A 26,330-nucleotide genomic window follows, 5' to 3' on the forward strand; every position below is an offset into this window, starting at 1 on the left:
CCAAACCACACACCCAGCCCCACCATGGCCACCAAACCACACACCCAGCCCCACCATGGCCACCAAACCACACACCCAGCCCCACCATGGTCTCCAAACCACACACCCAGCCCCACCATGGCCACCAAACCACACACCCAGCCCCACCATGGTCTCCAAACCACACACCCAGCCCCACCATGGCCACCAAACCACACACCCAGCCCCACCATGGCCACCAAACCACACACCCAGCCCCACCATGGCCACCAAACCACACACCCAGCCCCACCATGGCCACCAAACCACACACCCAGCCCCACCATGGCCACCAAACCACGCACCCAGCCCCACCATGGCCACCAAACCACACACCCAGCCCCACCATGGCCACCAAACCACACACCCAGCCCCACCATGGCCACAAAACCACACACCCAGCCCCACCATGGCCACCAAACCACACACCCAGCCCCACCATGGCCACCAAACCACACACCCAGCCCCACCATGGCCACAAAACCACACACCCAGCCCCACCATGGTCTCCAAACCACACACCCAGCCCCACCATGGCCACCAAACCACACACCCAGCCCCACCATGGCCACAAAACCACACACCCAGCCCCACCATGGTCTCCAAACCACACACCCAGCCCCACCATGGTCTCCAAACCACACACCCAGCCCCACCATGGCCACCAAACCACACACCCAGCCCCACCATGGCCACCAAACCACACACCCAGCCCCACCATGGCCACCAAACCACACACCCAGCCCCACCATGGCCACCAAACCACACACCCAGCCCCACCATGGTCTCCAAACCACACACCCAGCCCCACCATGGCCACCAAACCACACACCCAGCCCCACCATGGCCACCAAACCACACACCCAGCCCCACCATGGCCACCAAACCACACACCCAGCCCCCCATGGCCACCAAGCCACACACCCAGCCCCACCATGGCCACCAAGCCACACACCCAGCCCCACCATGGCCACCAAACCACACACCCAGCCCCACCATGGCCACCACACACCCAGCCCCACCATGGCCACCAAACCACACACCCAGCCCCACCATGGCCACCAAACCACACACCCAGCCCCACCATGGCCACCAAACCACACACCCAGCCCCACCATGGCCACCAAACCACACACCCAGCCCCACCATGGTCTCCAAACCACACACCCAGCCCCACCATGGCCACCAAACCACACACCCAGCCCCCCCATGGCCACCAAACCACACACCCCTGCAGCACCTCCAGGGGCTGGGGGACTCCACCACCCCCCCAGGCAGCCCCTGCCAGCCCCTGCCAACCAAGAAGCTCTTCCTCATCCCCAACCTCCCCCTCCCTCAATGCAACTTGAGGCTCTTTCCACTCTCTCTCTCAGTCTCTCACCTGCTGCCAGGGAGGAAGAGAGCAGCCCCCACCCCACATGCCTCCTCCTGCCTCTCCCACCCCACCACCTCTTCCTTTTTGGCAGGGCTGAGGAACAAAGGCAGCCCCCCCTGCTCCCCAGCAGGCCGTGGGCAGGTTGCCCTGGCAACTGCTATTTTGATGATGGGAGGGCTCCAGCTCTCCTGGGGGCACTTGGGGACCCAGGGAGGAGAGGGTCCCTCTGCCTTGGAGAGGCAGCTGTGGAGCTGCAGGCGTGGGCAGGGCAGGGAAGGAGCAGGGAGGAAGGACAAAGAAAGGAGGAGCTGCCTGAGAGGCTCCTTCAGGAGACCACAGAACCAGGGAATCCTCAGGGCTGGAGGGGAGCTCCAGGCTCAGCCAGCTCCAAGCCCCTGCCAAGGGCTCCAACCCCCTGCCAAGGGCTCCAACCCCCTGCCATGGGCTCCAACACCCCTGCCGTGGGCTCCAACCCCCTGCCAAGGGCTCCAACCCCCTGCCATGGGCTCCAACCCCCTGCCAAGGGCTCCAACCCCCTGCCGTGGGCTCCAACCCCCTGCCAAGGGCTCCAACCCCCTGCCATGGGCTCCAACCCCCCTGCCATGGGCTCCAACCCCCTGCCAAGGGCTCCAACCCCCTGCCAAGGGCTCCAACCCCCTGCCATGGGCTCCAACCCCCCTGCCGTGGGCTCCAACCCCCTGCCAAGGGCTCCAACCCCCCTGCCATGGGCTCCAACCCCCTGCCAAGGGCTCCAACCCCCTGCCAAGGGCTCCAACCCCCCTGCCATGGGCTCCAAGCCCCTGCCATGGGCTCCAACCCCCTGCCAAGGGCTCCAACCCCCCTGCCGTGGGCTCCAACCCCCTGCCAAGGGCTCCAACCCCCTGCCAAGGGCTCCAACCCCCTGCCATGGGCTCCAACCCCCTGCCGTGGGCTCCAACCCCCTGCCGTGGGCTCCAACCCCCCTGCCATGGGCTCCAACCCCCTGCCAAGGGCTCCAACCCCCTGCCAAGGGCTCCAAGCCCCTGCCATGGGCTCCAAGCCCCTGCCATGGGCTCCAACCCCCTGCCAAGGGCTCCAACCCCCTGCCATGGGCTCCAAGCCCCTGCCATGGGCTCCAAGCCCCTGCCATGGGCTCCAACCCCCCTGCCATGGGCTCCAAGCTCCTGCCATGGGCTCCAACCCCCCTGCCATGGGCTCCAAGCCCCTGCCAAGGGCTCCAACCCCCCTGCCAAGGGCTCCAACCCATTGCCATAGGCTCCAACCCCCCTGCCATGTGCTCCAACCCCCTGCCAAGGGCTCCAACCCCCTGCCATGGGCTCCAACCCCCCTGCCATGGGCTCCAAGCCCCTGCCAAGGGCTCCAACCCCCCTGCCATGGGCTCCAAGCCCCTGCCAAGGGCTCCAACCCCCCTGCCAAGGGCTCCAACCCCCTGCCATGGGCTCCAACCCCCTGCCAAGGGCTCCAAGCCCCTGCCAAGGGCTCCAACCCCCCTGCCAAGGGCTCCAACCCCCTGCCAAGGGCTCCAACCCCCTGCCATGGGCTCCAAGCCCCTGCCATGGGCTCCAACCCCCCTGCCATGGGCTCCAAGCCCCCTGCCATGGGCTCCAAGCCCCTGCCAAGGGCTCCAAGCCCCTGCCAAGGGCTCCAACCCCCTGCCATGGGCTCCAACCCCCTGCCAAGGGCTCCAACCCCCTGCCAAGGGCTCCAACCCCTGCCAAGGGCTCCAACCCCCTGCCAAGGGCTCCAAGCCCCCTGCCATGGGCTCCAAGCCCCTGCCATGGGCTCCAACCCCCCTGCCATGGGCTCCAAGCCCCCTGCCATGGGCTCCAAGCCCCCTGCCATGGGCTCCAACCCATTGCCATAGGCTCCAACCCCCTGCCATGGGCTCCAAGCCCCCTGCCATGGGCTCCAACCCATTGCTATAGGCTCCAAGCCCCTGCCATGGGCTCCAACCCATTGCCATAGGCTCCAACCCCCCTGCCATGGGCTCCAACCCCCCTGCCATGGGCAGGGACACCTCACACCACAGCAGGTTGCTCACAGCCACCTCCAGCCTGGCTGCAAACACCTCCAGGCAGGAGGCTTCCACCACCTCCCTGGGCAGCCTGTGCCAGGCTCTCACCACCCTCCTGGGCAACAACTTCTTCCTCACATCCCCTGTCCTGCTGGCCACCCTCTTCCTCAGGCACCCCAGCAGACCATTGCCCTTGGCTACAAGATCACCTTGCTGGCTTATGGTGTACTTGCTGCCCACCAGCCCTCCCCAGCAGGTTCCTCCCTCCCCCCTGCCCTGCTGCAGGAGGCTGTTCCTCCCCAGGTGCAGGACCCTGCTCTTGCCCTTGCTGACCCTCCAGAGGTTCCTCCCTGGCCAGCCTGTCCCAGCTGTGCTCTGGTGGGGACCTGGCAGTGCTGGGCTCAGGGTTGGGCTCAAGCACCTGAAAGGTCTTTGCCAGCCAAACTGATTCTCTCTTTCTAGGGCCCAGGGCTGCCCTTGGCCTCCTTACCTGTGGGTAGCCCTGGTTGGCACCTGGGGCACTACAGAAGGCTGCAGCTGAAGGCTCTGGGAATGTGATGGTGGTGGGGCTGAGGCCAGGACAGGCCATGGGATGGTGCTCCATGAGGTGCCTGAGAGAGAGGGAGCAGCAGCATCATACCACAGCTGGCAAGCCAAGTGCCATGGGAGGCTCAGCTCATCCCTCCCCCCCTCCCCAGGCCCTCTCCCCCTCCTTCCCTGCCATGCCAGCAGCAGCTCCCCATGCCCATCACTCACTTGTACTGCTGAACATTGCTCACAACTCTGGCCACAGCAACAAGAGCTCCAGAGGGGGTGCCCAGGGGGCCTGAGAGCCCCTGCAGCAGCACCTGGGTGGTGAGGGGGATGGGGAAGGCCATGGTGAGAGCTCAGCCTGGGGGGAGTGGAGTTAAACAGCTGCCCACAGCAGCACCAACAACCAGCAGAGCAGGGGAGAAGGTGCAGCAGCATCCTCCTCCTTGAGCCATCATGCTCTGCTCCCTCCCAGCCTCTGCACTCCCATCCTCCTCCTCCTCCTCCTTGAGCCATCATGCTCTGCTCCCTCCCAGCCTCTGCACTCCCATCCTCCTCCTCCTCCTTGAGCCATCATAATCTGCTCCCTCCCAGCCTCTGCACTCCCATCCTCCTCCTCCTCCTTGAGCCATCATGCTCTGCTCCCTCCCAGCCTCTGCACTCCCATCCTCCTCCTCCTCCTTGAGCCATCATGCTCTGCTCCCTCCCAGCCTCTGCACTCCCATCCTCCTCCTCCTCCTTGAGCCATCATAATCTGCTCCCTCCCAGCCTCTGCACTCCCATCCTCCTCCTCCTCCTTGAGCCATCATAATCTGCTCCCTCCCAGCCTCTGCACTCCCATCCTCCTCCTCCTCCTTGAGCCATCATGCTCTGCTCCCTCCCAGCCTCTGCACTCCCATCCTCATCCTCCTCCTTGAGCCATCATGCTCTGCTCCCTCCCAGCCTCTGCACTCCCATCCTCCTCCTTGAGCCATCATGCTCTGCTCCCTCCCAGCCTCTGCACTCTCATCCTCCTCCTCCTCCTCCTTGAGCCATCATGCTCTGCTCCCTCCCAGCCTCTGCACTCTCATCCTCCTCCTCCTCCTCCTTGAGCCATCATGCTCTGCTCCCTCCCAGCCTCTGCACTCCCATCCTCCTCCTCCTCCTCCTTGAGCCATCATGCTCTGCTCCCTCCCAGCCTCTGCACTCCCATCCTCCTCCTCCTCCTCCTTGAGCCATCATGCTCTGCTCCCTCCCAGCCTCTGCACTCTCATCCTCCTCCTCCTCCTCCTTGAGCCATCATGCTCTGCTCCCTCCCAGCCTCTGCACTCCCATCCTCCTCCTCCTCCTTGAGCCATCATGCTCTGCTCCCTCCCAGCCTCTGCACTCCCATCCTCCTGCTTCTCCTTGAGCCATCATGCTCTGCTCCCTCCCAGCCTCTGCACTCCCATCCTCCTCCTCCTCCTTGAGCCATCATGCTCTGCTCCCTCCCAGCCTCTGCACTCCCATCCTCCTCCTCCTCCTCCTTGAGCCATCATGCTCTGCTCCCCCCCAGCCTCTGCACTCCCATCCTCATCCCTGAGCCATCATGCTCTGCTCCCTCCCAGCCTCTGCACTCCCATCCTCATCCTCCTCCTTGAGCCATCATGCTCTGCTCCCTCCCAGCCTCTGCACTCCCATCCTCCTCCTTGAGCCATCATGCTCTGCTCCCTCCCAGCCTCTGCACTCTCATCCTCCTCCTCCTCCTCCTTGAGCCATCATGCTCTGCTCCCTCCCAGCCTCTGCACTCCCATCCTCCTCCTCCTCCTCCTTGAGCCATCATGCTCTGCTCCCTCCCAGCCTCTGCACTCCCATCCTCCTCCTCCTCCTCCTTGAGCCATCATGCTCTGCTCCCTCCCAGCCTCTGCACTCCCATCCTCATCCTCCTCCTCCTTGAGCCATCATGCTCTGCTCCCTCCCAGCCTCTGCACTCCCATCCTCCTCCTCCTCCTCCTTGAGCCATCATGCTCTGCTCCCTCCCAGCCTCTGCACTCCCATCCTCCTCCTCCTCCTCCTTGAGCCATCATAATCTGCTCCCTCCCAGCCTCTGCACTCCCATCCTCCTCCTCCTCCTTGAGCCATCATGCTCTGCTCCCTCCCAGCCTCTGCACTCCCATCCTCCTCCTCCTCCTTGAGCCATCATGCTCTGCTCCCTCCCAGCCTCTGTACTCCCATCCTCCTCCTCCTCCTTGAGCCATCATAATCTGCTCCCTCCCAGCCTCTGCACTCCCATCCTCCTCCTCCTCCTTGAGCCATCATGCTCTGCTCCCTCCCAGCCTCTGCACTCCCATCCTCCTCCTTGAGCCATCATGCTCTGCTCCCTCCCAGCCTCTGCACTCCCATCCTCCTCATCCTCCTTGAGCCATCATGCTCTGCTCCCTCCCAGCCTCTGCACTCCCATCCTCCTCCTTGAGCCATCATGCTCTGCTCCCTCCCAGCCTCTGCACTCCCATCCTCCTCCTCCTCCTTGAGCCATCATGCTCTGCTCCCTCCCAACCTCTGCACTCCCATCCTCCTCCTCCTCCTCCTCCTTGAGCCATCATGCTCTGCTCCCTCCCAGCCTCTGCACTCCCATCCTCATCCTCCTCCTCCTCCTTGAGCCATCATGCTCTGCTCCCTCCCAACCTCTGCACTCCCATCCTCATCCTCCTCCTCCTTGAGCCATCATGCTCTGCTCCCTCCCAGCCTCTGCACTCCCATCCTCCTCCTCCTCCTCCTTGAGCCATCATGCTCTGCTCCCTCCCAGCCTCTGCACTCCCATCCTCCTTCTCCTTGAGCCATCATGCTCTGCTCCCTCCCAGCCTCTGCACTCCCATCCTCCTCCTCCTCTTCCTCCTTGAGCCATCATGCTCTGCTCCCTCCCAGCCTCTGCAGACCCACCTTGTCCCTTCATGCACCCCAGGGGGCCACTGATTGCCCTTCTTGGCCACAGCAACACTCTGCTGTCCCATGGTGACCTCGTGGTCCACCAGGTCCTGCTCCACAGAGCTGCTCTCCAGGGCACTTGTTCCTCGCCGGCTGCAGGCCCCTGCCCTTGCCCTGCTGGAGCTTTGTGAGGTTCCCCTCCCCCCAAACCTCTCAGCCACCTCTCAGCCAGGTCTCAGCCACCTCTCTCACCTCCAGGGCCACGTAGCTCAAGCCATGGCAGCGAGGAATGCAGCTCCTCTTGCGGCTGATGGTGACATTCAGGGCTGTCCCCAGGGGGTGCCCTGCCCTGGGCTGTTGGTGGAGCAGAGGCAACCGTGGGAGGAGGAAGGCTTGGTCCAGAGCTGGCAACACAGCACCAGCTGCTAATTGGCATAGAGTCACAGCATCCCCAGGGCTGGAAAGGGAGCTCAGGGCTCAGCCAGCTCCAACCCCCCTGCCATGGGCAGGGACACCTCACACCGCAGCAAGTTGCTCACAGCCACCTCCAGCCTGGCTGCAAATACCTCCAGGCAGGAGGCTTCCACCTCTTCCACCTCTGGATCCTCTCCCTCCACCTCTGGCAATGGGCACTGGCAGCCCAGAAGGCCAAGGGCAGCTCAGCTGCCCTTGGCCTTCTGGGCTGCCAGTGCCCATTGCTGCCTCCCTGGCCCAGCCCTGATTCCTGCCCCCCTCAGAGGTCTCCCAGACCCCCATCCCTCCCTGACACCCTTGCAGCCCCCTGCAGCTCCTGGAAGGCCACCAGAAGGTCTCCTGGGAGCCTTCTCCTCTCCAGCCTGCACAACCCCAGCTCCCTCAGTCTGCCCTCAGAGCAGAGCAGAGCAGCTCCAGCCCTCTGCTCACCAATTAAAAGCTCCTTGTGCCCTGGAGCCCTCCCAGAAGAGATCAATAAAAGAAAGCCTCCTGCATTTAAATATTTAATGGTTGCCAGGCTCGGGGCAGGGAAGAGGAAACTCATTTCTGCCAGAGCCAGAGCACAGGGAAGGCTGCATCCAAAGCAGCAGATCAAGAGAGGTGGTTCTGCCTCTCTGCTCTGCTCTGCTCTGCTGAGACCTTGCCTAGGCTGCTCTGCCCAGCTCCTGGGCACTGAACTGTTGGAGAGGCTCCAGGGGAGGCCCCAAGGTGAGGAGAGGGCTGGAGAACCTCTGCTCTAAAGACAGGCTGGGAGGGTTGGGGTTGTTCAGCCTGGAGGAGACTCCAAGGAGACCTTGGAGCAGCCTTCCAGTACCTGGAAGGGGGCTCCAGGAGAGCTGGGGAGGGGCTTTCTGAGGGCCTGTGGTGCTTGGATGAAGGGCAATGGTTTAGGAGAGGCTTAGGTTGGACATGAGGAAGATGCTGGAGAAAGAAAGGTGGAGTAGGGCTGCCCAGAGGTGTGGTGGAGGCCCTGGAGACATCCAAGGTCAAAGTTGCTGTGGTCCTGTGCTGGAGGTGTCCTGCTCCTTGCAGGGGAGATGGACAGGATGAGCTCTGAGGCTCTCTTCCAAGCTGATGCATTCTGTGAGGCTGGTGTGGGGCTGGGGGAATGCCCCCAGACTGAGTTTGCCAGGCCTCAGCTGTGCAGGGGGCTGGCAGCCAGATCCCCTGGGACTGGCTCCTGTGCTGGGATGGAGAAACCCTCACTGAGGGGGCTTGGGAAGGGGCTTGTCTTTAGGGCTTGGTGCCCACCTTGACATCAGTGGGTGCTGTGCCCCCATCCTCTTTGATCACAGAAGGAGAAGGGATGCTTGGGGATCATCCAGTCCAAGCCCCCTGCCAGAGCAGGGTCACCCAGGGCAGGGCACACAGCAACACATCCAGCTGGCTCCTGAAAGCCTCCAGAGCAGGAGACTCCACAACCTCCCTGGGCAGCCTGCTCCAGGCCTCCAGCACCTTCACACCAAAGACATTTCTCCTCCTCTTGAGGTGGGACTTCTTGTGTTCCACTTTGCCCTTTTTTCCCCTTCTCCTTGTCCCAGGACACCACTGAGGGGACCCTGACCCCTATCTGACACCCAGCCCCTCAGATGTCTGCAAGCATTGCTCAGCTCCCCTCTGGGGCTGCCCTTCTGCAGGGCTCTCAGCTCTGCCTCCTCACAGAGATGCTCCAGGCTCCCTCAGCATCCCTCTCAGCTTCTTCAGCATCCTCTTAGCCTCCACTGGATTCCCTCCAGAAGTTCTCTGTCTCTCCTGAGCTGGAGAGCCCACAACTGGACCCAATACTGCAGATGTGGCCTCAAGTAGGGCAGAGTAGAGAGGCAGAACCTCCCTCCACCTGCTGGCCCCAAGCACCCCCCCGGGATCCCATTGCCCTTCCTGGCCCCAAGGGCACATTACTGAACACAGCCCAGCCCCACAGCTCCTTCTCCAGGATGCTGAGGACAGGAAAACAAAGCACTTCCCAGCTGGCAATCCCATTGCTTTCCCCTCAGGGTTGGTTTGTTTCCCACCCCCACCCCCTGGAGCTTTGGCAAAGCCCAGCACAAGGCCTCCCTTGTTCCCCCCTCCTGCAGCTCTTCGCTCCCAAGCCTCTTTCAGCACCTTCCCCACCCTGCCAAATTCAAGCTTCCCACCAGGATTACCTGGTTATGCAAGGGTCCCTTTGCCCCAACCCTCAGCTCCAGCTGGGGTGGAAGTCCAGAGAGCTCAGCAGGAATAAGGAGTGGGGAGGAGGGAGGGGTAGGAGCTGTACCTACCAGCACCAGCCTGCAGCGGTGGGGCCGGAAGGGCTGGAGGTGCCCCACGGGCAGCTGGAAGGTCCCCAGGGCCTCCTTGGTGGCTTTGTCTGCCACAGTGAGAGTCAGGGCTGGAAGGGAGAGAAAAGAGGAGAGGAGAGGAGAGGAGAGGAGAGGGAGAGGAGAGGAGAGGAGAGGAGAGGAGAGGAGAGGAGAGGAGAGGAGAGGAGAGGAGAGGAGAGGAGAGGAGAGGAGAGGAGAGGAGAGGAGAGGAGAGGAGAGGAGAGGAGAGGAGAGGAGAGGAGAGGAGAGGAGAGGAGAGGAGAGGGAGAGGAGAGGAGAGGAGAGGAGAGGAGAGGAGAGGAGAGGAGAGGAGAGGAGAGGAGAGGAGAGGAGAGGAGAGGAGAGGAGAGGAGAGGAGAGGAGAGGAGAGGAGAGGAGAGGAGAGGAGAGGAGAGGAGAGGAGAGGAGAGGAGAGGAGAGGAGAGGAGAGGAGAGGAGAGGAGAGGAGAGGAGAGGAGAGGAGAGGAGAGGAGAGGAGAGGAGAGGAGAGGAGAGGAGAGGAGAGGAGAGGAGAGGAGAGGAGAGGAGAGGAGAGGAGAGGAGAGGAGAGGATTAATACTATTGGTCAATAGTAGGCTGAACAGGAGCCAGCAGTGTGCCCAGGGGGCCAAGAAGGCCAAGGGCATCCTGGCCTGCAGCAGGCAGAGTGTGGCCAGCAGCAGCAGGGAGGTCATTGTGCCCTGGGCTCAGCACTGCTTAGGCCACCCCTGGAGTCCTGTGGCCAGCTCTGGGCTCCTCAGTTTCAGAAGGCCACTGAGAGGCTTGAAGGTGTCCAGAGAAGGGCAAGGAGGCTGGGGAGGGGTCTGGAGCACAGCCCTGGCAGGAGAGGCTGAGGGAGCTGGGCTTGCTTAGCCTGCAGAAGAGGAGGCTCAGGGGAGACCTTCTTGCTCTCTGCAACTCCCTGCAAGGAGGTTGGAGCCAGCTGGGGCTTGGGCTCTGCTGCCAGGCAGGCAAGCAGCCCCAGAACAAGAGGACACAGTCTGCAGCTGTGCCAGGGGAGGTTGAGGCTGGAGGGGAGGAGAAAGTTCTTGCCAGCCAGAGGAATTGGCCCTTGGGCTGTGCTGCCCAGGGAGGTGGTGGAGTCCCCAGGGTCAGCTGTCAGGAGGAGCAGGGCTGGCCATGAGGTTTGGGGAAGGGGAGGGCAGATGAAGCTATGGGGAGAGGTTTGGGGGGATGAAACTCTTGCCAGTGAGGGTGGGCAGACAACTGGCACAGGCTGCCTAGGGAGGCTGTGGCTGCTCCCTCCCTGGAGGCGTTCAAGGCCAGGTTGGATGAGCAACCTGGGCTGGTGGGAGGTGTCCCTGCCCACGGTGGGAAGAGCTCTTCAAGGTCCCTCTCTGACTCAGAGCATTCCATCAATCCATGAATCCAAGGTCTGGGTGAAGAAGGGATAGGGAGGATGGGTTTGCTTTCAGCAGCCCCTTCTCCTTGCAGGTCCTGCTGGGGTGGACAGGGGCAGGAGTTACTCCCATGCCCAGATCCGGATGTGGACCCCCACGGAGAGAAGCATCTCCGAGCCAGCAGCCACGGAGAGCATGCCCCAAGGAAAGGGAAGGCCACGACCCACTGCCACACCAGCACAGCTCCAATCCCTCTGGGACAAGCCAGGACCTCCCACCGGTCCATCTGCTCCAAACCCAGCGGGCTGGGCCCCTGCCCCGAAGCCTCCCTGCCGCGGGGGTCGTCACAGGAGGGTTCTGCAGCCCCCTGGCCGCCAGCAGCACGGCAGGGCAGGCAGCCCCCCCCCCCGCGGGCGGCGGTACCCCCCCAGCTCTTCCCCTCCTTTCAGGCAAAGCTGCAATTTCGTTGACAAGCAGGAGCAGAGCTTTTATCAGGGAAAAAAAAAGAGCAAGACAAGAGAAGAGGAGCTGATGGAAGGGGGGGGGGGGGGAACTCTCCCTTTGTGCTGCCAGCAAGACTTGGCCTTCCCTTCCCCCACCTTAATGACTGCACCGAGCCTCACGCCTTAACTCCTGCTTGGCCAACCCGGAGATGCCACAGGTCCCCCAAAAACGAAGGTGAGGAAGGAGGCAGAGTGCTCGGAGCAGGCTTTGCCCAGCTCCTGCTTTGCAGCCTGGAGATTCCTCTGCTTTCTCCCAGGCCCTTGTGGAAAGGGCACCGGAGAGGACATTCTGGGGTGGAGAGAGACAAGAGAGGGAAGAGGCTTTTCTTGCTGCTTGTCACCCGGGATGATCATGCTCGGCGGCCTCACCGAGGGAGAGGGCATTGCTGGGCAAGGAGAAGATGGAAAGCATATTGCTGGGCAAGGAAAGGTGTGAGCTGCACCTGGAGACAACAGCTGGGGGAGGAACAGCTGGGGGATGAAGCCCTCCCAGCACCGGGGAGGGGGATGAAGCCCTCCCAGCACCGGGGAGGGGGATGAAGCTCTCCCAGCACCGGGGAGGGGGATGAAGCTCTCCCAGCACCGGGGGGGGGGGATGAAGCTCTCCCAGCACCGGGGGGGGGGGATGAAGCCCTCCCAGCACCGCGGGGGGATGATGCGAGGTGGACAAAGCAGATCCAGAGGTCCCATTGGGTTTCTCCACCTGTCTCCCAACACATCATGGGGCAAAGTGAATCGAAAGCTCCTCGGTTTCACTGAGGCTGTGGCCTGATGGCCCTGCGGAGGTTGCCTTCTCCCCAGCTGGTTTTGCTAAGGGGCTGGTTGTGATCAAGCCCCCAGCCCCCAGTGCCCCCTGCAGCTGCAGACCTCGCAGCCCTGCATGGTGAGGAGCAGCTGCATGCTGTGGCTCCGACCCATGGGAGGTGCTGGGATGGCAGTGGGGATAGATTTGGGGTGACCCCTACCGAGGCTGATCCCATGGGGTGCTTTTGTGGGACACCCAGAGCTCAGCACCATCGCCTGTCCCATCCTGCAGCGCCGTACCTGGTCCTGATCTGAAGCCACCACAGCGACACAGGGCTGGACCCCATCGTAGCCTGGGTGCTGCTCAGGGTCCCTTGGAGCATAGGCTGCCCTGATATCCCCCCCCAGTGAACCCTCTGAGGAGGTCAGAGCCATATCCCAGGCCCTGCCAGCCCTGTGGTGGAATCAGCAAGGTCCAGCTGCCAACCCAACACCCCCCTGCCCACCACACCATGGCCCCAAGGAACACCACCTCCAGGGACAGTGACTCCACCACCTCCAGGGACAGTGACTCCACCACCTCCCTGGGCAGCCCCCACAGGCTTCCTTGGCTGCTCTCACCTGCCCAGCCTGCATCTTCTGCAGCCATTTCCACCGTCACCTCCTCCTCCCAGGTGGGTGCATGGGTGGGCACCTTGGAGGCGTGGGTCGCCCCCTGCTCCTCCCCTCTGCTGGTCTCACTGGGAGGGAGGAAGGAGGCAAAGCAGGCTGGTTACTGGGGGAGGGAAGGGCACTGTCCCCTCTCAGTGCGGCTCACAGCGGCCGGCCTGCCCCCGGCACCGCTCTGCTCCCCTGCACCGCTCTGCCCCCTGCTCCGGGGAGGGTTGCTCTGGTGGGGTAGGGGGTGGGGGGGGGGTAGGGGGTTGTCCCAAGTGTTACTCCCAGTTGCCAAGCCCCCAGCGACGGGGTTTGCAGCCCCTCTTTTATTCAAAAGGCTACTTCGGACCCTGGAGGCTAATTAAGTGTCTGCCTTGATGAAGGGGCCAGGGAGGAGGCTGATTGAATGTTAACGACCGCCATCATTAAACACACACAGAAGGAGGCTGAGCAATAATTACAGTGGCTTTGGGGGGGCTGGGGGCCTGGGGGCAGCTCTTCAGCCACGCTGCTGGCGGGGCCAGCGCCGTCGAGGGCTGTTTGGAGGTGGTTCCTCCCGCTTTGATCAATCGGCCTTGGGTTGCTCTCCCCAGCCTGGCTGATGGCAATGATGCTCTTCCTCACGGCTCGGGGGGGGGGGGGGGGGGGGGGGGATGGTAGACCTTCTGGGGAATCTCTGCTGCCCACTGAGAACCTCGGGCTGCTGCCCTGGCACTTCCAGACCCTCAAGGCTCCTCCATCCCTGCCCCCAGGGCCGAGGGGGGAGGGTGCCCTGGCAGCAGGCCAGCGTGCCACATGCCTCAGCCCTCAGTCAGCGAGCTGCTCTGGGTTGTGATGATCAAATGTCTGGTGCCAGCGCTTCCAGGAAAGCTCTTGCTGGAGCAGAGCCAGCATGGCTCTTAAGGAGATGGTGGTGGCTGAGAGAAGAAGGCTCTTTGCCACTCCCTGGCAGCTTGGAGAGCCTCCAGCTCTGGAGGAAAGGAGGTCGTAAGGATCCTTCCAGCTGCAGGGCGAAGCCCAGGCAACGCTGGGAGCCTGCAGGTCCATCCCAGCCGGATGGGGAGGGTGCTCCGTGCTTGCAAGACCTCCATCCCTTCTTGATGCTGAAGGGACTGATCTTGTGGACCCACCTTGCCTCCACACCCCATAGAATCACAGAATCCTCAGGGTTGGAAGGGAGCTCAAGGCTCAGCCAGCTCCAACCCCCCTGCCATGGGCAGGGACACCTCACACTACAGCAGGTTGCTCACAGCCACCTCCAGCCTGGCTGCAAACACCTCCAGGCAGGAGGCTTCCACCACCTCCCTGGGCAGCCTGGGCCAGGCTCTCACCACCCTCCTGGGGAAGGACTTCCTCCTAGCATCCAACCTGACATCCATGCTCCCCTCCCATCTCCCTCGTGTCTCCTTCCCCACTGGCGGAGCCCACCTGCATCCCACGGGGACGGAGCTGAGCCGGCTGGCTCTGGCAGGTGGAATTAGCACCGGGGCTGGCACTCTTCTGGAGGAGGGCTGGAAGGAAAGTGCCTCTCCAGTAATGAGCTCTGTGGGGGATTGCTCTCCCCGCAACGTGCTCAGAGTCCGAATGAAGCCAGACCTGGGCTGGGGAGGGAGTGGGGGTTGAGGAGAAGGAGGAAGCCGAGAAGGGGCTGCTCTGGGCCCCCTTCATTATCGACTTGCCTAAGGAGGAGAGAGCATTCAAAAAGAGCTGTGAAGTGGGGAGGGGGAGGGCGGGGGGAGAGGAGAACAACCCACAACAACGCAGCACGTGGGGATGGGCTCCCAGATCAAACGAAGGGGCCTGGGGGTGGGGGGCAGCAGGAACGGCGGGGACGGTTTGATGTCTTCTCCTCATCCCAGCCAGCTCCCAGCCTCTCTGCTGGGGCAGGGGGCGGTGAGGGGCTCCGGCGAGCAAGCCCAAGGGCTAACCCATCTGGGCCGGACCACGAGGCGCTCCTCGGACGCTCCGCACCGCTCCCTGCCTTCTCTGGAGGCAGGCGCTCGGCTCCGCGGCTCGGGGCTGCCAGCAGCCAGCCACCCACCGCCGAGATAAAAGAGGAAGATGAAGGCTAGAGACAATCCCCCCCGCCCGGGGGTGATTATACAGCAGCGTCTGGCGACGGCGCTTGGGGACAGCCACCCTGCCGGGGTGGGCAGCAAAGGGCTTGGTTGCGCCCCAGCCCTCGTAATCATTTCTTCATCTGGGGTTAGAAGTTGTTATCTCCACGGGGTGAGCTGTTTCTCGGGGGTTGGGGCTGGTGCAGGCAATAATCCACCCCCCCGCCCCGAGGCAGGATGAGCTGTGGTGGGGAGGACCAGCGCCCGAGCTGCCAGCCTCCGTGGGGGGGCTGCAGGATGTGGCCTCAGGGAAAGGGTCCTCTGCCCCTCTCCCACAGCACTGTGCTCGGTGCTGAGCTTGGGGGAGGAGAAGGCTCAGGTGCAGGTTGGGGGGGAATGAAGATGGGTAAATCAGTAGGGGTAAATAAATGGGGATTAATCAATGGGGATAATCAATAGGGGTAAAATAAATGGGGAGTAATAAAGGGGGGGGGGGAAATGAATAGGGGTAAATCAATGGAGATAAATCAATGGGGGTAAATCAATGGAGATAAATCAATGGGGGTAAATCAGTGGGGATAAATCAATAGGGATAAGTAAATGGAGGTAAATCAATAGGGGTAAATGAATGGGGATAAATCAATAGGGGTAAATGAATGGAGGTAAATCAATAGGGGTAAATAAATGGGGATAAATCAATGGGGTAAAATAAATGGGGATAAATCAATAGGGGTAAATGAATGGAGGTAAATCAATAGGGGTAAATGAATGGGGATAAATCAATGGGGTAAAATAAATGGGGATAAATCAATAGGGGTAAATAAATGGGGATAAATCAATGGGGTAAAATAAATGGGGATAAATCAATAGGGGTAAATAAATGGGGATAAATCAATGGGGTAAAATAAATGGGGATAAATCAATAGGGGTAAATGAATGGGGATAAATCAATAGGGATAAATGAATGGAGGTAAATTAATAGGGGTAAATGAATGGGGGTAAATCAATAGGGGTAAATAAATGGAGGTAAATCAATAGGGGTAAATAAATGGGGATAAATCAGTGGGGTAAAATAAATGGGGATAAATCAATAGGGGTAAATGAATGGGGATAAATCAATAGGGATAAATGAATGGAGGTAAATCAATAGGGGTAAATGAATGGGGATAAATCAATAGGGATAAATGAATGGAGGTAAATTAATAGGGGTAAATAAATGGAGGTAAATCAATATGGGTAAATGAATGGGGGTAAATCAATAGGGGTAGATAAATGGGGGTAAATCAATAGGGGTAAACCAATTGGGCTAAATGGGGATAAATCAATGGGGCTAACATCAATGGGGCTAAATAAATGGGGATATGAAAATATGGATAAATAAATGTGGATAAATGTCTATGGAGATGCCAATAGGGATAAATCAACGGGGATCAATCAATGGGGATCAATCAACATGGCTAAATAAATACAGGTAAAGAAAATGGAGATGTCAATAGGGCTAACCAAAGGTGGCTAAATGTGTGTGGATATATGAATGTGGATATAAACAGGGAGAACAAATGGGGACAAGTCAATAGGGACATAAAAATAGGGATGAATAAGTAATAGGGGTATAAAAATAGGGAGGAATAAATGTGGCTAAATGAATAGGGATAAATAAACACAAGGAAACAACTGTGGCTAAATAACTGGATCAACATGCATGGAGAGAGAAATGTGGGTGAATAAAATGTGGGATCAATAAAGGTGGATCGATACACAGGGATAAATAAAGGTGGATGAAGCAACGGCAGAGGTGCAGCAGCCACTGCAAAGGTTCGGGATCATGGAATCCTGGGACGGGTCCAGGTGGAAAAGACTTTCAGGATCACCAAGTCCAACCTCTCCCACGCCTGCCGCGCCGACGAGCACAAAGCAGCGCCGGGATTTCCCCTCCCTTGTGACCAGCCTGCCCCCCACCCTGCTCCCCTGGCCCTGGGCTGCTCCACCTCGCATCCCCCCGGGGCTCGGAGGGGTCCTCCGGGAGGGAACCCTGCTCCGTGCCACTTGCCACCCTTCCTTGTTCTGGGGTTAGCTGCTGAGCCTCTCGCTTCATCTGGGGGGAGGCACAGCGCAGGGCCAAAAGGTTTGGCTTGTGGGAAGAGCTTCACCCCCTTGGAGGTGGATCACCCTCTCCCCAGGTAGATCACCCCTTCCCCAGGTGGATCACCCCCTGGCCAGGTGGCTCACCCTCTCCCTAGGTGGCTCACCCCCTTCTTCAGGTGGCTCACCCTCTCCCTAGGTGGCTCACCCCCTTCTCCAGGTGGCTCACCCTCTCCCTAGGTGGCTCACCCCCTTCTCCAGGTGGCTCACCCTCTTCCTAGGTGGCTCACCCCCTTCTCCAGGTGGATACCTCCCTCCCAAGGTGGATTACTCTCTTTCCCCAGGTGGATCACTCCCTGGCCGAGTGGCTCTCCCCATCTGCACCACAACCGGGACCGCTGCCTGCCAGCCCCGCAGGAGGAGGAGGGGTGGGGGGGACATGAAAGCCCCCCCGCCCCATCCCCCAGGCTTTGGGAGCAGATGGTGCATTCAGCAGCGGCCTTGAGCTCCTTCTCTCAGCGCTGAAGGAGCGAGGAGGGACCTTGGCCAGCCTGAGGTACTCGAGGGTGAGGAGCGAGGCGGCCGCGGCCGGGCGCTTTGTGCCGCTAATTGCGGGCGCGCCAAGGTCGGCCCCGCATCCCACCACTCACCCGGGAGAGGGAAGCCATCGAGGGAGGGGAAAAAGAGCCGCAAAGCCATGGGTGCCCCCTGGAAGCGGGGCTCTGCTCAGCGTTCAGAGGCTGAGAGGAGCAGAGGCAATCCGCTGCCGGCTCCAGCCCGTCCTCGCCGGGGCAGGGCTGAGCGAAACCGCACCGCGATGCCTCTGCAGGCTCTCCTGTTGCTTGGGAGCTTCTAAGAGTCACTCTCCTAAGCCTTTCCCTATCCCTCATCCTCTGCACCGAGGGCTGGCCACGCATCTGGGCATGAGCACCCCAAAGGGCTGGTGCCCACCCAGCCCACTCCTCATTCTGGGGGGTGGTGATGATGCTCTGCATGCCTGCAGATGGAGCTGGAGCCGGCTCCACTGGTGGCACCCAGCCCCTTGAGTGGGGTGGGGGAGTGGGGAGGAGGGGGGGGGAAAATCAGCTGCCACCAGGCCCCCACCAGCACATCCACCCTCTGCTTCTCCTCCTTCCTCCTCCCCACCTTGTAACCTCGGCCTGCTCCGTGCCGCCAAGAGCCAGCGCCCGGCAGAGCAATCACCGATTCCCTTCTGCCTTGGCTCCTTCACTATGGTTACTAAAAGGCCTCTCATGTGTCCTGCATCCCTAATGCCACCCTCCCCTCCCCTCCCCTCCCCTCCCTTCCCCTCCCCTCCAGCACTCCCCCGTTGCCATGGCGACGCGGTGATGGAGCAGCACCGGCCTGAGTGATCACAGCCACCCTTGTGCCAGCATTTAGAGCTATTGATGTTCAAACCCTCCTGAGATGATCTGAGTGTAATTGGTTTATGGAAATAGAGACAACTCCTGCTGTGGACTCAACCCAGGGCTGCCAGGCTGGGGGTTGGGGGGGGGGGGGGAGGGGGGGAGAGGCTCCTGGCCCTGGGGCAAGGGGTGGCAGTGGGAGGCTGCTGCCAGCCCCTCCAAGCAGCTGCTGCCGGCCAACAGGCTGCTTGGGACCTCTGGAGGTCATCAAGTCACCCCCTGGCAAAGCAGGGTCAGCTAGGGCAAGGCAGAGGGGAACACATGCAGGTGGCTCTTGAAGGTGTCCAGAGCAGGAGGCTCCACAACCTCTCTGGGCAGCCTGCTCCAGGGCTCCGTTGCCCCAGAGGAGCCAAACTCCTCAGCCATAGGATCATAGAACCACAGCATGGCAGGGGTTGGAGGGGACCTCTGGAGACCATCAAGTCCAACCTCCCTGCCAGAGCAGGATGACCTAGTGGGCAGGGCACACAGGAACACATCCAGGTGGCTCATGAGGGCTTCCAGAGCAGGAGGCTCCACAGCCTCTCTGGGCAGCCTGCTCCAGGGCTCTGCTACCCTCACACCAAAGAGGTTTCTCCTCCTGTTGGGGTGGGACCTCTCCTGGGTTTTACTTTCAAAGCCAACAGATGTTGCTCCTGTGCCAGAGATCCACATCCCTCCTGCCCCAGGCAGCCTCTGGCATGACCACCGTGGCTGGCACCACCTGGGCACCCACTTCACCATGGAGCTCAGGGCTTCTACCCTGGAAAACATCCAGCAGGCAACAGTTTGCTCTCCGTGCTTGCAGAGAAGATGCTTCCAGGCTGGCACAGGCCCAGCTGCTGGTTGTCCCCAGCAGACAAGCCCTGGCCCTGGCTGCTGCTTCCTTTGTCCCCTTGGCACTTGGGTACCAGCCTGCCCAGCACTGCCCCAGAGGAGCCAAAATCCTCAGCCATAGGATCATAGAGTCACAGCATGGTAGGGGTTGGAGGGCACCTCTGGAGACCATCAAGTCCAACCCCCCTGGCAAAGCAGGGTCAGCTAAGGCAGGGCACACAGGAACACAACCACATGGCTCTTGAAAGTCTCCAGGGAAGGAGACTCCACAACCTCTCTGGGCAGCCTGCTCCAGGCCTCCAGCAGCCTCACACCAAAGAGGTTTCTCCTCCTGTTGGGGTGGGACCTCCTGGGTTCCAGTCTGTGCCCACTGCCCCTGCTCCTATCCCAGGCAGCCCTGAGCAGAGCCTTCTGCTTGCCCCCCACCCTGAAGCTGATTTAGAACCATTCCTGAGAGTCCCCTCTCAGTCTGCTCTTCTCCAGGCTGAGAGAGATGTGCTGGGCCCCAGCCTGCTCAATATCCTTGCTGATGATCTGGAGGAGGGGATGGAGTCCAGCAGCAGGAGATGTGCAGCTGACAGCAAGCTGGGGGCAGGAGTTGAGCTGTCAGAGGGCAGCAGAGCTCTGCAGAGGGACCTTGCCAGGCTGCACAGATGGGCAGAGGCCAAGGGCAGGAGATTGAACACAGCCAAGTGCCAGGGGCTGCACCTTGGCCACAGCAACCACAGGCAGGGCTGCAGGCTGGGGACAGAGTGGCTGAGAGCAGCCAGGCAGAGAGGGAGCTGGGGGGAGGGGTGGAGAGCAGCTGAAGAGGAGCCAGCAGTGTGCCCAGGGGGCCAAGAAGGCCAAGGGCAGCCTGGCCTGCAGCAGGCAGAGTGTGGCCAGCAGCAGCAGGGAGGTCATTGTGCCCTGGGCTCAGCACTGCTTAGGCCACCCCTGGAGTCCTGTGTCCAGCTCTGGGCCCCTCAGTTTCAGAAGGCCATTGAGAGACTTGAAGGTGTCCAGAGAAGGGCAAGGAGGCTGGGGAGGGGTCTGGAGCACAGCCCTGGCAGGAGAGGCTGAGGGAGCTGGGCTTGCTTAGCCTGCAGAAGAGGAGGCTCAGGGGAGACCTTCTTGCTCTCTGCAACTCCCTGCAGGGAGGTTGGAGCCAGCTGGGGCTTGGCCTCTTCTGCCAGGCAGGCAAGCAGCCCCAGAACAAGAGGACACAGTCTGCAGCTGTGTCAGGGGAGGTTGAGGCTGGAGGGGAGGAGAAAGTTCTTGGCAGCCAGAGGAATTGGCCCTTGGGCTGTGCTGCCCAGGGAGGTGGTGGAGTCCCCATGCCTGGAGGTGTTTAGGGAGAGCCTGGATGTGGCCCTTGGAGCCATGGTTGAATTGATCAGATGGTGCTGGGGGAGAGGTTGGACTTGATGGTCTCAAAGTCCTCTTCCAACCTGGTCCATTCCATCCCATTCCATTCCATCCCATTCCATAGCCAGCACCAACTGCTTCCTCCCCCCCCCCCCCTTTATTGCCAGGGCAGTGATGCCTCCTGGCAGGGCTCTTCTGGCTGGCAGGCAGCACCAAGCAGAGCAGCCTCCCTCTTTAGCACAGAGCAAAGCCTGCCTGGCTAATTGTGTCCCCTGGCTCATGCATCATGCAGGAGGAGCCCCTTGGCCCTCTCTGAGCAGCCTGGTTTATTTATTCACCCACTCCTGTATTCATTGGGCTGGCAGCCTCCAGGGGCCAGGCAGCAGGGCTCCGTGGAGCCTGGGACAGTGTTTTGCACTGCCAGGATGAGGAACTCTCTCTCCCTGCCGGCCCAGGGAGCCTGCAAGTGCCTCAGCTCCTCTCTTGCTCTGCCTCAGGGAGGAGTCCTGCCCCTTCTCCCCACACCAGAGGTGATATTTGCCTGCCCAGAGAGGGTCCCTCCTGCATGGAGTAAGAGAGTGGCAGCTCCTAATCCCTTCAGCTGTGCCCCAAGTATCTCTCCTGTCCCCAGCACAGCTCCTAACCCCTTCAGCTCTGTCCCCACCTCTTCTTCTGTCCCCACCACAGCTCCTAACCCCTTCAGCTCTGTCCCCACCTCTTCTTCTGTCCCCACCACAGCTCCTAACCCCTTCAGCTCTGTTCCCACCTCCTCTCCTGTCCCCACCACAGCTCCTAACCCCTTCAGCTCTGTCCCCACCACCTCTCCTGTCCCCAGCACAGCTCCTACCCCCTTCAGCTCTGTCCCCACCACCTCTCCTGTCCCCAGCACAGCTCCTACCCCCTTCAGCTCTGTCCCCACCACCTCTCCTGTCCCCAGCACAGCTCCTACCCCCTTCAGCTCTGTCCCCACCACCTCTCCTGTCCCCAGCACAGCTCCTAACCCCTTCAGCTCCATCCCCACCACCTCTCCTGTCCCCAGCACAGCTCCTACCCCCTTCAGCTGTGTCCCCCCCAGCTCTGTTGCCCTGCTGGGGGCTGCTGTGTACTCACACCACGACGTAGGGCCACGGCACACGGCCATCCCGAGTGGGGGGCAGGTTGCTGGCCCCGTGGAGGGTGACAGTGATGGCTTCCTTCCCCAGGCTGGCCACATGTCCCCCCCTGCCCACCGGTGCTTGCAGAGCCTCCTCTGTCTTGGCAGGGGACTTGGATACCTGCTGGGAGCCAAGGGAGAGAGGAGTCACGGCCGGGGAGGGGCTGGCAGCGCCCTGCAGGGCTGTGACCATCCCTCCACCTCCTGCCCCTGGCTCCAGCTCACTGCTGAGAGCCCAGGTGGGGGAGGGGATGTCCCCAGCACATCCCCCACGACCCAAACATGTCCCCACAGCCCCTGTGGGGCACTGAAAGCCTGGATGATGAAGGAACTGGCGAGATGCTGTCCCCACTCCCACCCCCCCCAGCACATCTCTGCCTCCCTGGCTGGTCAGCAAGAGCTTTGCTCAGGGCTCAGAGCCCAGATGGAGGGAGGAAAAGGTGAGAAGGTGCTGGCCCTGGGCCACCTCCCTCACAGCTGCTTCCTCCCTGTCCCCAGTGCTCCACTGGGCTGCCACAGGAGGGTCACAAGGGATGCCAGGCCCCCCCCGGGAGGACGCCCAGCAGCACTGGATGTGGCCCTTGGAGCCATGGTTTAGTGGTCAGGAGGTGCTGGGGGACAGCTTGGACTGGATCAGCTCTGAGGTCTCCTCCAACCTGATTGCTTCCATGAAGAGCATCCTCCACGGGCTGCAGCCAGCCCAGCGTGGTCCTGTGGGGGCAGCTGCACAGCAGGCTCCAACCAAAGCCCCCAGCCAGGGGGTCAGCATTTAAAGCTCCCCCTTAAAGCACCCCCACTGCTCCCTTTGCCCACCTGCCTAAAGCATCCCCCCCCCAGCCCTCTGACCTTCCAGCAGCCACCCCCCAGCCCCTGGCCCCCCCTCTGCTGCCCCTCCTCCCCAGCCCTTCTCTGCAGTTTCTGGCAGGGCCTGGGCTCTCAGCCCAATCCTGAGAGGTGGGAAAAAGGGGAGAGGGGCTCCCCCCCCTTCCCCCCCTCTCCATCCTCAGCTCATTAATTCCCACCAGCTGATGTGATAAGAAGCAGCAGAGCCACAAGCTGCTGCTTCCTCACTCACAGGAGGGGGTTGGGGGGGGTGGGGGGAGGACACCATCCCCCCACTCATCACACCCAGCCCAAGTGAGAGACGCTGCTGACACATCCCCCACCCAACTGCCAGGGCTGGAAGGGACCTCAAGGCCCTCAAGCCACTTCCAACCCCCTCTGGCAGCTCTAAAGAGCCTCCTCCTGTCCTGTCCCTCTCCCTCTCCCTGTCCCCTCCTTGCTTTGGGGTTAGAATCAGAGAGCTGTCAGGGCTGGAAGGGAGCTCAAGGCTCAGCCACTTCCAACCCCCTCTGGCAGCTCTAAAGAGCCTCCTCCTGCCCTGTCCTTCTCCCTCTCCCTGTCCCCTCCTTGCTTTGGGGTTAGAATCAGAGAGCTGTCAGGGCTGGAAGGGAGCTCAGGGCTCAGCCACTTCCAACCCCCCCTGGCAGCTCTAAAGAGCCTCCTCCTGCCCTGTCCCTCTCCCTCTCCCTGTCCCCTCCTTGCTTTGGGGTTAGAATCAGAGACTTGTCAGGGTTGGAAGGGACCTCAAGGCTCAGCCAGCTCCAACCCCCTGCCATGGGCAGGGACACCTCACACCACAGCAGGTTGCTCACAGCCACCTCCAGCCTGGCTGCAAACACCTCCAGGCAGGAGGCTGCCACCACCTCCCTGGGCAGCCTGTGCCAGGCTCTCACCACCCTCCTGGGCAACAACTTCTTCCTCACTGCCAATCTCAATCTCCCCACTTCTAGTGCTGCTCCATCCCCCCCAGTCCTCTCCCTCCCTGACACCTTCACAAGTCCCTCCCCAGCTTTCTTGCAGCCCCCTGCAGATCCTGGAAGGCCACAATGAGGTCTCCCAGGAGCCTTCTCCTCTCCAGACTGAACAGCTCGAAGCCTCTCAGTCTGTCCTCAGGGCAGAGCAGCTCCATCCTCACCCTGCCCCCCGCCCGGGGCAGCAGGCAGCTCGGGCACAGCTCTCACCTCTGCCGGCGCTGCAAAGGGTTAAAGCCCAACCCCGGCGCTGCTTCAGTTCCAACCCCCCACCCCCCACCCCGAAAACCCAAACCCTGCGTGCGGTGCTTCTGACCTCCCGGGGTTTGAAACCAGGAGCTGCGGCCCCGCGGGCTTCTCAAAGCCGCCGCTTGCAAATCCCCTCCGACGGCTGGCTTCGCCTCCAAACCCCTCCAACCAAGGGCTGGCTCCTCCTAAACCCCGGCCCTTGTCCTTTCCCGAGGCCGTGGTGGCAATCAGCTTGGCAGGAGGGACGTGAGCCGTCACCGGGGGATGGGGGAGCTGGATAACAAACCCCCAACGCTGAGGAGCGCTTGGAGGGTGGGAATTTGGGTGCTTGAGAAGCGCAAACCAACCCAGAGATCAGCTTTCCCTTTCCCCCTCCTCCTTTCCTTCCCTCCCCCCCCTCCTCCTTTCCTTCCCTCCCCCCCTCCTCCTTTTGCTGCTGGGAGGCTGGGGGACAACCAGAACGTGGCCCCAAAGGAGGGGGACCACGAAACGGGGGGGAGGGTTAGGTGCAGCAAGTGGCACCGAGGGAGTGGGAACACTAATTGGGAGAGGGTTAGGTGCAGCGGGGGGAGAGGGTTAGGTGCGGGGGGGGGGGAAGGGTTAGGTGCAGCGGGGGGAGAGGGTTAGGTGCGGGGGGGGGGAAGGGTTAGGTGCAGCGGGGGGGGGGAAGGGTTAGGTGCAGCGGGGGGGGGGAAGGGTTAGGTGCAGCGGGAGGGGGGAAGGGTTAGGTGCAGCGGGGGGGGGGAGGGTTAGGTGCAGCGGGGGGGGGAGGGTTAGGTGCAGCGGGGGGGGGAGGGTTAGGTGCAGCGGGGGGGGAAGGGTTAGGTGCAGCGGGGGGGGAAGGGTTAGGTGCAGCGGGGGGGGGGAGGGTTAGGTGCAGGGGGGGGGGGAGGGTTAGGTGCAGGGGGGGGGAGGGTTAGGTGCAGCGGGGGGGGGGGAAGGGTTAGGTGCAGCGGGGGGGGGGAAGGGTTAGGTGCAGAGGGGGGGGGGAAGGGTTAGGTGCAGCGGGGGGGGGAAGGGTTAGGTGCAGCGGGGGGGGGGAAGGGTTAGGTGCAGCGGGGGGGGGAGGGTTAGGTGCAGCGGGAGGGGGGAAGGGTTAGGTGCAGCGGGGGGGGGAAGGGTTAGGTGCAGCGGGGGGGGGGAAGGGTTAGGTGCAGCGGGGGGGGGGAAGGGTTAGGTGCAGCGGGGGGGGGGAAGGGTTAGGTGCAGCGGGGGGGGGAAGGGTAAGGTGCAGCGGGGGGGGGAAGGGTTAGGTGCAGCGGGGGGGGGAAGGGTTAGGTGCAGCGGGGGAGGGGGAGGGTTAGGTGCAGCGGGGGGGGGGGAAGGGTTAGGTGCAGCGGGGGGGGGAAGGGTTAGGTGCAGCGGGCGGGGGGAAGGGTTAGGTGCAGCGGGGGGGGGAAGGGTTAGGTGCAGCGGGGGGGGGGAAGGGTTAGGTGCAGCGGGGGGGGGGAAGGGTTAGGTGCAGCGGGGGGGGGGGAGGGGTAGGTGCAGGGGGGGGGGGGAAGGGTTAGGTGCAGCGGGGGGGGGGAAGGGTTAGGTGCAGCGGGGGGGGGGAAGGGTTAGGTGCAGCGGGGGGGGGAAGGGTTAGGTGCAGCGGGGGGGGGAAGGGTTAGGTGCAGCGGGGGGGGGAAGGGTTAGGTGCAGCGGGGGAGGGGGGAGGGTTAGGTGCAGCGGGGGGGGGGGGGAGGGTTAGGTGCGGGGGGGGCAGGGGGGGGAGGGTTAGGTAACTCCCAGAGGGGCTGGGGGAAGGGGGAGAGGAGGAGGTGGAAATGGTTCCCAATCCTAATCCCAAGCCCAGTTCCAGCTCCCTGCTGATAGGAGAACTGATGTGAGATGGTGCCCTGAGAAGTGGCTCCTCCAGGCTCAGGCTCTCCCTGGGCACCCCCTCCCCGAGCACCCCATCCCCAAGCACCCCCAGCAAGCACGAGGTGGCGATCCTGACCCCTCCCCAAGGCCTCCCCAGAGAGGAAGGAGGGAAAGGGGATATGGAAGAGCCCAAACCTGATCCTAAAGCAAACCACCACGGATCCCTGAGGGTGGGGAGAGCCTGGCACAGGCTGCCCAGGGAGGCTGTGGATGCCTCCTCCCTGGAGGTGTTCAAGGCCGGGTTGGATGAAGCCTTTGAGCAAGCTGGGCTGGTGGGAGGGGTCCCTGCCCAGGGCGGGGGGGGCTTGGAACTGGATGATCTGGAAGGTCCCTTCCAACCCAAGCCCTTCTGTGAACCTCTGATTCTGCCCCATCCTAGCCTCAGCAAAGAGGGAAAACCCTGGGATGGAGCTGGGGAGGGGTGAAAGAGGTAAGCACAGCCTGGGCTCTAAGAGCCCCGGGTAAGGGTGGTAGGAGGGTAGGTTTCTGAGGGGCAGGGCTGCTCTCCACGGAGCCCCTGCTCCCCTCCCAGGAAAACATTCTGCCCACGCTCCAGCTCTGGGGATTCGAGGAGGATTTGCACCCCCCTACCCCCAGTGCTCCCCAAAACCCCCAATCCAGAGGAATTCCAGCTGGCAGATGACCTTGCTTGGAACTGTATAGCCCTCCAGGCTCACCGA

The 26,330-nt window shown here is 62.0% G+C and overlaps 1 protein-coding gene across 1 annotated transcript in view; it reads right to left on the reverse strand.

Annotated features, from left to right (window-relative positions):
* CCDC33 (coiled-coil domain containing 33) overlaps positions 1–26,330 on the reverse strand; it is a 101,401-nt gene that overhangs the window by 37,079 nt on the left and 37,992 nt on the right. The window contains exons 5-10 of the mRNA XM_054168789.1: positions 21,679–21,842; positions 12,804–12,922; positions 9,554–9,663; positions 7,074–7,175; positions 4,164–4,255; positions 3,898–4,018 (exon numbers count right to left, since the gene is read on the reverse strand). Coding sequence (XP_054024764.1) covers positions 3,898–4,018; positions 4,164–4,255; positions 7,074–7,175; positions 9,554–9,663; positions 12,804–12,922; positions 21,679–21,842 — 708 coding nt within the window. The remainder of the gene's footprint in view (positions 1–3,897; positions 4,019–4,163; positions 4,256–7,073; positions 7,176–9,553; positions 9,664–12,803; positions 12,923–21,678; positions 21,843–26,330) is intronic.

Source organism: Dryobates pubescens, chromosome 17 (genome assembly GCF_014839835.1).
Source record: "Dryobates pubescens isolate bDryPub1 chromosome 17, bDryPub1.pri, whole genome shotgun sequence".
Classification (NCBI taxonomy): Eukaryota; Metazoa; Chordata; class Aves; order Piciformes; family Picidae; genus Dryobates; species Dryobates pubescens.